We start from the raw sequence: 11,885 nt of genomic DNA, 5'->3' as shown, positions 1-11,885 counted from the left end.
TTATTATCGTGAAATTTATAATGTTATTAACATTACATGAGTTCTTAGATTTTGTCCTATAAACAATGTATTAGGAAATTTTAATTATAACAATAAGTTAGTTTATATTTTTATACAAATAGAAAATTTTGTTCACTTTTTGTAAAAAAAATAAAAATAAAATCGATAAACTTGGTTATTAATATGTTCAAATTTGTTAAGAGAGAACTTTAACATAATACATGAAAAAAATTACACGTTTCAATGTAAATTTATTGCATGCATTGAATGTGACCACATTTGACCAATCATGGTTTAATTTTTGGTTGAACTGGTCAGAGAGACTAATCTGATTGAGTTTTGAAATTTCTTGTGAAATTAATATGTTGAACATGAAAAAAGATTTAGCATTTTTTTCAAGAAAATAATACATGTGTGCATTGAAAAATGATGAAAAGCTCTTTTACTGTATTCATCACTGAATATTGCATTTGAACTAGTTATTTATTTGTATAGGAGTCTTTCTAAATTGTTATCAGTATTACGTTAAAAGTGGCCAAATGAATGAACATATCAATTTGTATATGACATTTTGGTGAAAGCTGAAATAAAAATTGGTGAAATTTATTTTCAAAATTATAAAAATAGAAAAAATTATAAAAATGAATAAGTCGTATTAAGATAAAACGACTCTACTGGAAAAAAAAAGACATACTAATACGATTTTAGTTAAATTATTTTTAAAATTAAAATTGTGTAAGTTAATACGATTTTAATAAAAAAAATCGTGTTAGTACAATATATTTTAAACTGGTATTGTATTAAAATAGAATGACTTTAATTTAAAACGTTTTAAATTTAAAATGTTTTAATTAAAATTGTGTTAATTTAGTCAATTTCAACTTTAAAAATGTTTTGAACTAAAATTATTATTTTAACATAACTTATTTACTATAAAATTATGTATTATTTATTACTTTTATAATTTTTTTTATATATTTGTCTTCGTTTAAAGTAATTTCATTTACACAACTTTATTCAAATATTCAATAATAATTATAACGAATGTTTGTAACTATAAGAGGTGATGTATTATGTTATATTTATGGTAAGTAACTTGACTTAGGATATTACATATTTTATATCTAAGAAATCACCAATGTAAAAAAGTTTTTTTTAATCGGTTAAAAAAAAATTATAATTAAAACCTCTACGTGTTAAAAAAAAAACTTTTATGCTGATTATAATTAAAATCGATATAAAAATGTATTTTTATTAAAAAATACTATCACGTCTACTTTTTATATTTTCTATATTAATTATAACTATAATTGTTTTAAAAAAAATTCTTATTTTTTTAAAAAATGTTACCACACTCAATTTTTCAACCAATATAAAAAGTTTATACCGTTTACAATTGTACATTACTTTTTATATCAATGAACTATAATCAGTAAGTTATTATAAAAAATAATTTTTAAACGAGTGAATTTTAGTAGAATACCAAATCAATTTAAAGAAATAAGATTCACACTGAAAGAAATTAATGATATTTTTCTTTGAAACAATCTAAAATAACATTATTACAAAAATATTTAAATAACATGCTATTCGTACCATTTAGTTAAATAGATGGTGGAGAAATGAAATTTAACTCAGCTTTTTTTTAAAAAAAAACATGACAAAATTTTAAAATATAGAATTTAAAAGAATAATAAAAAAATAATATTTTATAACATTGATGATATTAAACTTCATTTTATATCAGATTAAATATTTTATTAACTGTAATATATGCACGGGTTTATTTTTCTTTATGATTATAAAAATTAATTAAATTATTATGATTATAAAATTAAATATAAATAATTTCATTTATTTTGTATGCTAAAAATGGTCAATTTTACAAAATAATCAAATAATTCCAAAAAAGTCACTTTAAATATACGTTGATAAATAATTATTTTAAGGCTTAAACCCTCCCTTGGTCTTAATATTTGTGTAAAAATTTCAGATCGGTCCTCAAGTTTTGAATTGTCTTAATTGAGTCATAATTTTTGTAAAAATGCACACATTTTACCCCAACCGTTAACTGATCTTAAACGGCGTTAAGTTTAGCTGGCGTGGTATGTTGACGTGTTGGCTTAATCTCTTATTGGTCCTCGTATTTGTGTGAAAATCTCAGTTCGGTCCTCAAGTTTTGAACTGTCTTCATTGGGTCATAATTTTTGTAAAAATGCACACATTTTACCCTCGTTAACTGATCTCAAACGGCGTTAAGTTTAGCTGACGTGGTAGCCAAAGGACATGCTAACATGTATTATTTAATTATATGAATTATTCTTTAAAATAAGCAGTGTTTCACATGGCACAATGCCTATTATTTAGTTTATTTGAATTAGGGATTTTATTCATCTCTTTGAAAATCAGGGATTTTACATAGATTATCTCGTCGGCTCAAAAAATAAAGTCATCGGAAAACTCGCATAACCAGTGCAATCAGTCTCACAGCCTTTTCTGCAAATGAACCAACTTGGTAACCTATAGGTTCATCACCAGCCTTTAAGCTATTTATTCCACTAATAGCAAAAGATAACAATTGTACAGTGAGATCAGTTAGCAATTTGGGTAAAATGTGTGCATTTTTACAAAAATTATGACCCGATTGAAATAGTTCAAAACTTGAAGACCGAACTGAGATTTTCACACAAATACGAGGACCAAGAAGGGATTAAGCCAACACGTCAGCATACCACGTCAGCTAAACTTAACGCCGTTTGAGATCAGTTAATAGTTGGGGTAAAATGTGTGCATTTTTACAAAAGTTATGACTCAATTGAGACAGTTCAAAACTTAAGGACCGAACTGAGATTTTCACACAAATATTAGGACCAAGAGAGGGTTTAAGTCTTATTTTAATTTAAAAAATAAAATTGGAAAATGAATATGGAGAATTTTTTATATTTAGATATAGATATAATTTGGAGAGGAAGCAAGTCTTCCGTGCCTCCATGATCTTTCACTGGCATATAATATTGTTGAAAAATGTGATTTTTTATAATTAAACTTTATGATTTAAAATCTGTAACTTTTAGACTATTTGAACAGGTAGAAAGTTATTTGATAATACAAACTGAAAATTATTTTATAATTTAAATTAATGATTTAAGATAATATTAAAAATATGTATTTATTTATTGAATTGAAATTAAAGTTTAAAATAAATATTAGAAGGGCTATATATTAAGAAGGTAAGAAAAACTCACAATTTCAAATCAGAAACAGTAATCAATAATAAATATAAGGTAGACAAATAAATTCATAACTTTATTGAAATAAAATTGTACTAATTTATAAGTTTAATATTTTAAGTAAAATTTATAAAAAAACATTTTTTAGAGAATAAATTTCTCACCGTTTTAACTTTTAGGAAAAAAAAAATTGAAAAATGGATTTCAGTTTCTGAGGAATCATTTTTACATAATGTTTTTTGAATAATCTCTGTAAATAACATGTTATTTGTTTTTTCTAACTTGCTACTTTTGAAAAAAGGGTTTTTTTCAATCAAAGTAAAAAAAAAAAAAAACGAAGTATTATATAGAGTTAATGCATATGTATATTAGGGTTTAGGACATTTGAAAGAAAAATTGATATTAAATTACATAACAAAATGATGTTTTGTAGGCTTAGATATTTGAAAAATATATTTGGGACCATAAAGGACATTTTACAGAAAGAAAATTTATTTTACAAAGTTTAATTAACTTATATGGAAGAACAGCCAGGTGACAAAATAAAGAATGAAAATTTATATATTTTCATATTCTACAATTTAACAGATTAGGGTGGACATGGTTATGTAAATGTGAGATAGATTTGGGGGTAGAATTGTAACTTGGAATTTGCAATGAATTGAATGATTTGACACGAAACCTTGAAAGTTGAACTGAGTTTCTCATTCTCTGAAATATTGAATTAATTTCTTGGGGTTTGCAATTTCCGTTTCAATGTCCACCAATCCCCACAAAGGTGCCTCATTCTACGGTGATGCTGTTCATTATCGATCCAGGTTTTGTATTATCTCTCTTACATTCATCACAAAGAATTTTTGCAATAAAATTGATTTTTCGACAATTGCAGTGAGGGACTTAGCACCCGACCCGTTGCATCGTCGGATGAAATCCAATTGAGTATCGACCCGGGCATCGACTTCGACGACGAAATCACCGGTCTTCGTGGCCAAGTTAGAAGATTGAGAAATGTATTTCGCTATTTATCTATTTCTCTATGCCCCTTTTTGTCCTTTCTGAAATGATGTTCGCGTGAAATGAAACTTCGTATGTTTCTGCCGCAGGTTGCTGAAGATATTGGTACAGAGGTCAAGTATCAGAGGGATTTTCTGGAGCAAGTGGTATGTAATTTTGCAGTTTTTGTTATTTTTTGCTTGTTTCGAATTTTGGGTGGAGAGGAGAGTGCTGTTGAGGGCCTAGGACCCCAGAGTTGTCTGCTTTATGATTCAGGCAATACTGGAACTATGTGCTTTAGACGTTTTAAATTCTACAGATATTGAAATGTGAAATGATAGGTGTATCTGGCAAGAAATGTTTCTCAATAAAAAAAATCTAGCTTCTAGGTCCAATTTCTTATAATGTTGAGGATCATAGGACATGGAATGGAAAACCATAGTGTTAATGCTGCTACTACATTTTGAACCTCTGACCCGAAAAACAATTCTGGATAAACATGGAATGGTGGTTGCTCGAGGGGAGGACGGTGTGGAAATCCTGCAGCAGTTAGTCAGTGGTGAGGGAAGCCAAGCTCAACCGGAAGACAACAACGTTAAATGATTTCTGAGCAAGTAATAGACATAGCTCCATACTCAGATTCGATTGAGGACTTATTATAGACTCGAGAATGCCTTTTACTCTTCCAAGAGATTAACACAGAACCAATACACACACACCATATATTGACTGATTTCCATGTATCAAAACAACCAGCCCAATTTGAATCATTATAGCCAACCAAACTAAGAGATTGCGTAGTAGTAAAGATTAGGTCTCAAGTATAGATTCCTTTCAATTAATGACGGATGCAATGAGCAACAACCAAATGAAGATGGTGAGGACTCTACTTTAATTGACTCACTTGCTGGATAGAAAAGCAATGTCAGGACGTATAATGATTAGATAATTGAGGCTACCCATTAATTGACCGAGGAATGAACATCTCAAGCATGGGATTACATATTTGTGGGTGGTCTAAAAGGAACCTAATAATTAGTGGCAGAACAATCACAATGAATTTGACAAAGATAGGCTCTGAATGATTTTGAGATTATCTTAATAAGTTTAGACTTAATTCAATTTCATAAAATTGACTTTTGAGGTTTATGTTCTATTTATATATTATAATTTGACCTTATTTCTATAACCAAGCGCTCACCTCATGGAACGAACATCTCAAGCATGTGATTAAATATTTGTGGGTGGTTCAACAGGAGCCGGTCATTAGGTAGCATAACAACCTGAATGAACTTGACTAGGACAAAATTTGATACCATCTCAGCGAGTGGGTATATGTTTGATTTAGTCTCCTAAAACTAACTTGTAAGATAAGATTTGTATCAAAAATGTATAGTATTAGGTTCCTGGGTTCGGTACCTAACAATAACTCTCTCAAAAGATAGAAACAGAAAGAAAGAATGGGGTTTCTCGGTTATCAAACCCTTGAAGTCCTCTCAGCCTGTATCCTAACACACACACACACACACACACACACACACATATATATATATATATATATATATATATATATTATGATTTGATTATATTTTTAGTTGACGTGAGATCTCTAACAATTTTCAAGAGCAACCAAATGGGCTTTACAATGATGATTGAGGGTGTTGTTAGAATTCAAGGATAGACCCATTTGCAACCAATTGGCTTAACTCTTGATGGTTGAGGAATAATGTCTAGTGAATTTCTCTTGAAGGGCTTTGAGTTAATTATTCATTGTGTTGACCAAATCAACATCTTTAAGTATCAGGGAATAACATGTAGGAATAACTGTGCCAGATAAACAATAAGAAAATAAGTTGGTCCAAATTCGTACCTATTTAGCTACGAGAAACCTGTTGTGAGCGTTACAAAACTACTGGAGCAAGGATGGGTGATGGGTCAGGTGTGAGAAGGGACATACTAGAACTTCACTTGGCATAAACTTTTCCCAGTTTAGATCATTCTTAAAATTAAAAACACTAGAAAAATCAGAAAGTGTAAACAGCCAATCGAAGAACAACTAGGACATGCATGGGACAATATGTTGGTGGTCAGAGAAAACAACATTCCAAGAGATGTGTAAACAATTAACAATAGCACCATAACATAAAAGCCCTTTGTGAATTGTACTGTAACCTAGAAAAGGACACTTGACATGTTAAGCCCCTAGCTTATTACGTTCAAGAGGTGAAAGCTGGACAAAACATAAAAAATCAAAATGGTGAAGATTAGTGTGATTAGGATGTGCATGAAATGAAACAAACCGAAGAAAGGGGAATCATACCCAATAGCCTGGGAAGGAAGGTGATCGATTAGAAAAATAGTTGCTGATAGATCTTCAACCCAAAACTTGGGAGGGATAGAGGCTGCAAGAGGCAAGGGATGTGTGACCTCAATGAAATGCTGATTTTTATGTTTGTCAATGACATTTTGCCTAGGCGTGTAGGGACAAGAATGCCGAGACAAAATGAAGCGGTTATTGTAAAAACTTCAGCTTTAGAATGAAGTAAACCCAGGTGAAGGGGCTGTTGTCATCAATAAACGTCAAAGTATTTATAATTGGCATGGGATAAGACAGGAGAAACATCACTACGAATAATTTGAAAACATTTTTCATCACGATGAGCATGGGTGAGAAAGGGAAGAATTTTGTTTTGGTAAGTTTGCACATAAAACATTGAAATGATAAGTTAGAAGTTATATGTTTATTTCCCATCAAACCGGATTTCATTAAATGGGTTACAACAATAGAGAGATACAGAGAGAGAGAGAGAGAGAGAGTAAAACGTTGGGTTTGATTGAGATTATATAGTTTTGAAGTATTATTTTACCTTTTGGGTTGCCTAATCTGAAAACTTCAGGATTGCTCAACTTGTAATGTTTCCTGATTAAACAAAAGATATTTATGCAGTTCCGCAAAGCTTATCATATGTCCTCGAAAGTGTGTTTTGAAAATCTTGTTAGGGAAGGATTGTTCCGAAAAGCTTGTTCTAGAAGATTTTCAGAATAGATAATTCAGAAGTCACCATTTAAATATACCATGGAGAATAGAACGGGCATTTTAAAAGTTATGTGGGTGCAAATAGTAATTTTGGGGATGTTGGAAGTAAAAGCCTTTTTTAACCATGTATCAGATGGGACGGCATTGCTTTGGGCTGGTTACAAAGGATTATTCTGCTTTAAATTGCATTAAGATGATTGATGGAAGAAGGAAAGTTACGATTAATAATGGTTTTTCATCAATTGATGAACACTTTTGTCCAATATTTTATAATAATGGTTTTCTACTTGCGAAATGAGTACAGATGGAATTCTTTTGGGTATTTTCTGTTGAATGTTGTTTTATTATAATTGATCAGACATTGGCACATTGTCTCCTTTTTGGCAAGGAATTATCCAACCGTCTCATTAATATTTTGATTGTCTGTTTCAATACAGCAAATGACAATGTTAAAAGCTCAAGCTGGAGTGAAGAATAATTTAAGAAGATTGAACAAGAGCATCGTCCGAAATGGTGCCAACCATGTTGTTCACGTGATTGTTTTTGCATTACTCTGTTTCTTTATAGTATACCTCTGGTCAAAGGTGTCCAGAAAATGATGGCTCGTACCTGAAAGATTGTACTCAGGGCACCAGTCACTGTTATGCCTAATCATCTTGTACATAAAAGCTACATTACCTGTTGCAGTTTACTGATAAAAATTCTTCGACTTCCGAATTATGTTTCTGGGTCGAAGCAGTAAAGCTAGTTTGTTTGCTTAGTGGATCGCAAAATCCTCTTTTCTCTTCAAAATATATATATATTTGATAAATGCAGTTAATATCATCCTCGAAATTGACTGAGTTTATGGTGCGACAATAGACAATAACCTGTCTGGATTGAAAGCCCTCAAAATGGAGCTATCTTGGTTTGTTATTGTTGCCAAGTGCACTGTTGCATGCTAAAAGCAAATTGTGAATCTTTGTACCACGGTAATGAAATCTTAATATATGACTTTGAAAGACAAGATTTTATTTATTTACTTTTTATTTAAGGTTTGTTATTTCTCCAAATAGAAGATAAATAGATGGGACGTATTCAATATATTAAAAAAGACGTACGAAACTTGTAAGTACATTACCTATGTATTCCCGGCATTACAAACTTGATCTTATTAAATAAATTTTGATCGAAGGAAATTAAAAGAAGTAATGTACTAATGTCGTAAAACAGTTTTAATTTAAAAAGTTCTAGTAATAGTTTTTCTAAAATACTTTATGGTATCAACATGTATAACCATTAAATTCGGAAATAATTGGATAATACTGCAATCACGGCAAAAAGAAAATAAGCATCCACCACCATACACACATGAAGAAAAGTATTATAGCAATTTCTTGCCTTAATAAGAACTTTAAAGCAATTCAATTTTGTCATTGCTTGTTAAGGGAATGCAAGTCTCACGAGACAAGTTAAAAAAGGTAAAAATACCCGATCGGATCGGATATGTAAAGAAGATATGTCAATAGGTTTCGATAATGAGAAAGGATAAAATATTCAATTTGCTAAAAAGTAGCGATTTCAAGAAAATGATACATTACCATTCTATTCACAAATGCTGTACAATTATTGCAGTTAATCATTATTAGTTTATCAAGCAAAGGGACAAAAAAATATTGCAATTAGATCTCACTATAAAGCAACTTGGGGAGGAAGCGGCACCCAGGCCAACCTTCCATAGGAGTCAGCATGTAAAATTCAGTTAAGCCCACTGTGTGATGCGTTGAGGAAAGTAGATTCTATAATCCCAGCAAGAACAGTCAAGAGAAGTGGTATCTTTGGTGTCAGCCTGTCAGTAGGTTAAAATGCTTTACAAAGGTTGTTAGGCTTCATGTTAGATGAACCTTGTTGAACTATCGGACCTGTGGGACCACACACCCTGCTCCTCTTCGGTTCAGATATCCTCACATGCGAAATTGCAGAGGCAAGCACATCAATCAACACAGATTCATCCTGATCATCTGAAGTGCAACTTTCGGAGAATGAACCCTCGCTAAGTGAGTAATTATCTATTCTATTCCCTCCTAATCCTGGTTCAGGAACAGCAACAAACTGTTGAGTTGTTGCGCCAATTTGGTTCTTCAATTTTGATTTGATGGGCAGCATCGTCAATGTCTGTGCCGTGTAGAACAATATCCATGGATGTCCTGAGAAATTAAACCATAAGGTTAATATAACACGCAAACAGCCAACTTAAAACCATCTCAAACATTGAAGGTATTGTAACTTCTCGTCCACAAAATATTAAGACACTTTTACCACAAAATATTAGGGTACAATCGTTTCACAGCTAGTTAAAGACTGATAAAACAAGCCTATTTACTCAAAGTCATTGTGATAACAAGGATAAATTTGAAGTACACTTGCATATACTCCGAGGTTTGATTATTTCAATGAAATAACATGTGAAAGATAAAACAGGCAATCTACAATGCATTCATAATATATAATGAACTTACTAAGTACTTCGTCAGCTGATATCCTAGCTGAGATATCCCTTGTTAGCATTCTCCCAATAAGATCTCGCGCAGGTTTAGATATTGATTCCCACATCCCAGTTTGGAAATCTAATTTGACGGTCTTAATAGCCTCAAAAACTGCTTCCAATGAATCTCCTTGAAATGGAAGACTGCCAACCAACAGAGCATGCAGAAGCACTCCAGCACTCCATATATCCACCTTCTCAGAGTATCTGCCTAACAATACTTCTGGGGCAACATAGGCAGGGCTTCCCGCCAAACCAGTCAAGTTCTGACCTGAGATAATACAACTATTTAGTAAACAAGACATGGATAACTGCTTGATGTGTGAAGCCAGACCGGAAAAAAATTGCCAAACAAAAAAATGATATTTGCAATTGTTTTAAATGCAAACAATGTGGATCCTATCGCTTTCAAAATTCTTCACTGTTTTAAGACGAAAGCTCATTATGATAAACTCCTTCAATTAAAGCACGGAAACGGGAATAATAAACATGTGATGGGAACAGCAGCATATCTACGTAAGCCCCATAATTTTTTTTTTCTTGATAGATACTGAACTGGATATATTTTTACAAAAGTCAGATTGGAATCGAAGTTAAATAATCAAAACAAGTTCCATATGTTACCTTCGGAAATTCTCATGGCCAAACCAAAATCTGCAAGCTTTATTTTCCCAGATGCTGTGAGCAGTATATTCTCAGGTTTGATATCTCTGTGCACAACTCCCATGTCATGACAATAGTTGATGACCAACATCACTTCCTTGAGTACATTAGCAGCCTTCTGCTCTGAATAAGGACCATCCTTAACCATCTGATCGATTAGTCGTCCCCCAGAGCACAATTCCATTACAAGATGAAAGCAATCAGCTTCCTCATAAACTGCTTGCAGTGTCACAACCCCAGAATGACCGGACAAGTGTTGCATTATCTCAACCTCTCGGTGAACCGTCTCCTCCCCCTTCCTCAAGGTCTTACATGCATATTCTGCTCCGCTAACCCTGGACCGACACAGCCAAACAGACCCAAACTTGCCTTGCCCAATCGTCTCACCAGTCACATAATCATCCTCAATCTTCTTCTTCCTGCCCATCTGGGTAGCAACATCGATGCATCCAATCTTCCTCTTAAGCCCTCGCCCCGGCGTGATCAACGAAGAAGTCCCACAAGGCGGGGCAGTGGCAATGCCGGCAAGCCTCCTTTTAAAGGAAGCAGCTGGCTCAGTGGCAGCATCCTCCTCCTTACAACACCTCTTCTTCAGCCTAGAACAATCCTCTAGCGAATAATGGGACTTCAAATTCGACGAAGCAGAGCCAAGATTTGGAGACAAAATAACAGGCAGATCAGCAGACGCATCGGCCTCGCTTCCTTTCCTTTTCTTCCTCATTACATCGGTTAACGTTAACAAACTATCACCACTCTCAAAAATCTCAAGATCACAACAACCCCATCCCCCAAGCAAACCCCTATTTCACACCTTGATCCGTCTTCTACAATCAATACAGAGAGCATCAACAATAATCGAAAACCCGTCCGATACATACATACACATATATATATGTATTATATTCGCAATCACATCCAATTTCAAGAAAAGACCGTCATTATTATACGGCACGCAAAAAGGGAAAGGCAAAGGGAAAAGGGAAAACCCCCGTTCCCCCGCCAGCAGAATGAGGAAGAGAAGAACCAGAAACTTTTTGGTTGCGTGTGAGAATTAACATTTTCCCAATGATCAAGCGTGGCTTACTAATAATAAAACAGCAAAAATTGGACACAAGAAAATTAGCGCGAAAAGAACGAACCTCTTAGGTTTGGAGCGAAGGAGGATCTCCAATGGAAGATAAGAGAGAATCGAAAGAAAAAAAATAAATGCGTTGGAGAAAGAATAAATGGGAAACGGAAGAATGGCGAAGAAGATTGGTTCAGAAACCCTAAAAATCTTGGATCCAAGAATTGGGGGAAATAGGTGAATAAGAGTTATCTTGATTGTGTTATGTTTGGTGAAAAAGGGAAGTCTTGGTGTCGTGTATGGTCTGCTCAACTCTGTTCTTTTTCTTTGCTTCACCGTAGGGTTATCTTATGCTGTGCCCGCATCCACGCT

At 33.0% G+C, this 11,885-nt stretch overlaps 2 protein-coding genes across 4 annotated transcripts; one reads left to right on the top strand and one right to left on the bottom strand.

The window, feature by feature from the left end:
* The first annotated feature begins 3,875 nt into the window (after positions 1-3,875).
* On the top strand, positions 3,876-8,071 carry LOC106761112 (bet1-like protein At4g14600). Its single transcript, XM_014644622.2, has 4 exons — positions 3,876-4,048; positions 4,120-4,240; positions 4,334-4,390; positions 7,698-8,071. Exons 1-4 carry the CDS (start codon positions 3,987-3,989, stop codon positions 7,857-7,859), a joined length of 402 nt encoding a protein of 133 aa, XP_014500108.1. The 5' UTR covers positions 3,876-3,986; the 3' UTR covers positions 7,860-8,071.
* A 704-nt stretch (positions 8,072-8,775) lies between these two features.
* Positions 8,776-11,885, bottom strand: LOC106762822 (serine/threonine-protein kinase PEPKR2). 3 transcript variants are annotated; one of them, XM_014646899.2, is made up of 4 exons: positions 11,587-11,885; positions 10,409-11,271; positions 9,759-10,055; positions 9,100-9,446 (listed from the first exon to the last, which is right to left on the bottom strand). In XM_014646899.2, the coding sequence occupies exons 2-4, from the start codon at positions 11,166-11,168 to the stop codon at positions 9,100-9,102; spliced, it is 1,404 nt and encodes a 467-aa protein (XP_014502385.1). In that variant the 5' UTR covers positions 11,169-11,271; positions 11,587-11,885. The 3 variants fall into 3 exon arrangements, with proteins under 3 accessions (XP_022636414.1, XP_014502385.1, XP_014502386.1); XM_014646900.2 differs by having other exon boundaries at positions 10,409-11,268; XM_022780693.1 differs by lacking the exon at positions 11,587-11,885 and having other exon boundaries at positions 8,776-9,446; positions 10,409-11,168.

Source organism: Vigna radiata, chromosome 5, assembly GCF_000741045.1.
Source record: "Vigna radiata var. radiata cultivar VC1973A chromosome 5, Vradiata_ver6, whole genome shotgun sequence".
In the NCBI taxonomy this organism is placed as follows: Eukaryota; Viridiplantae; Streptophyta; class Magnoliopsida; order Fabales; family Fabaceae; genus Vigna; species Vigna radiata.
The sequence above is the reverse complement of the archived record's forward strand: the minus strand, read 5'-3'. Positions and strand labels throughout refer to the sequence as shown.

Coding starts and splice junctions, on each gene's coding strand:
- LOC106762822 (XM_014646899.2), bottom strand. CDS start 11,168: ATGAGGAAGAAAAGGAAAGGAAGCGAGGCCGATGCGTCTGCTGATCTG. Junction 10,056..10,408: donor GGCCATGAGAATTTCCGAAG/GTAACATATGGA, acceptor GTATTATCTCAG/GTCAGAACTTGACTGGTTTG. Junction 9,447..9,758: donor ATCAGCTGACGAAGTACTTA/GTAAGTTCATTA, acceptor TTAATTTCTCAG/GACATCCATGGATATTGTTC.
- LOC106761112 (XM_014644622.2), top strand. CDS start 3,987: ATGTCCACCAATCCCCACAAAGGTGCCTCATTCTACGGTGATGCTGTT. Junction 4,049..4,119: donor GCTGTTCATTATCGATCCAG/GTTTTGTATTAT, acceptor CGACAATTGCAG/TGAGGGACTTAGCACCCGAC. Junction 4,241..4,333: donor AAGTTAGAAGATTGAGAAAT/GTATTTCGCTAT, acceptor TTTCTGCCGCAG/GTTGCTGAAGATATTGGTAC.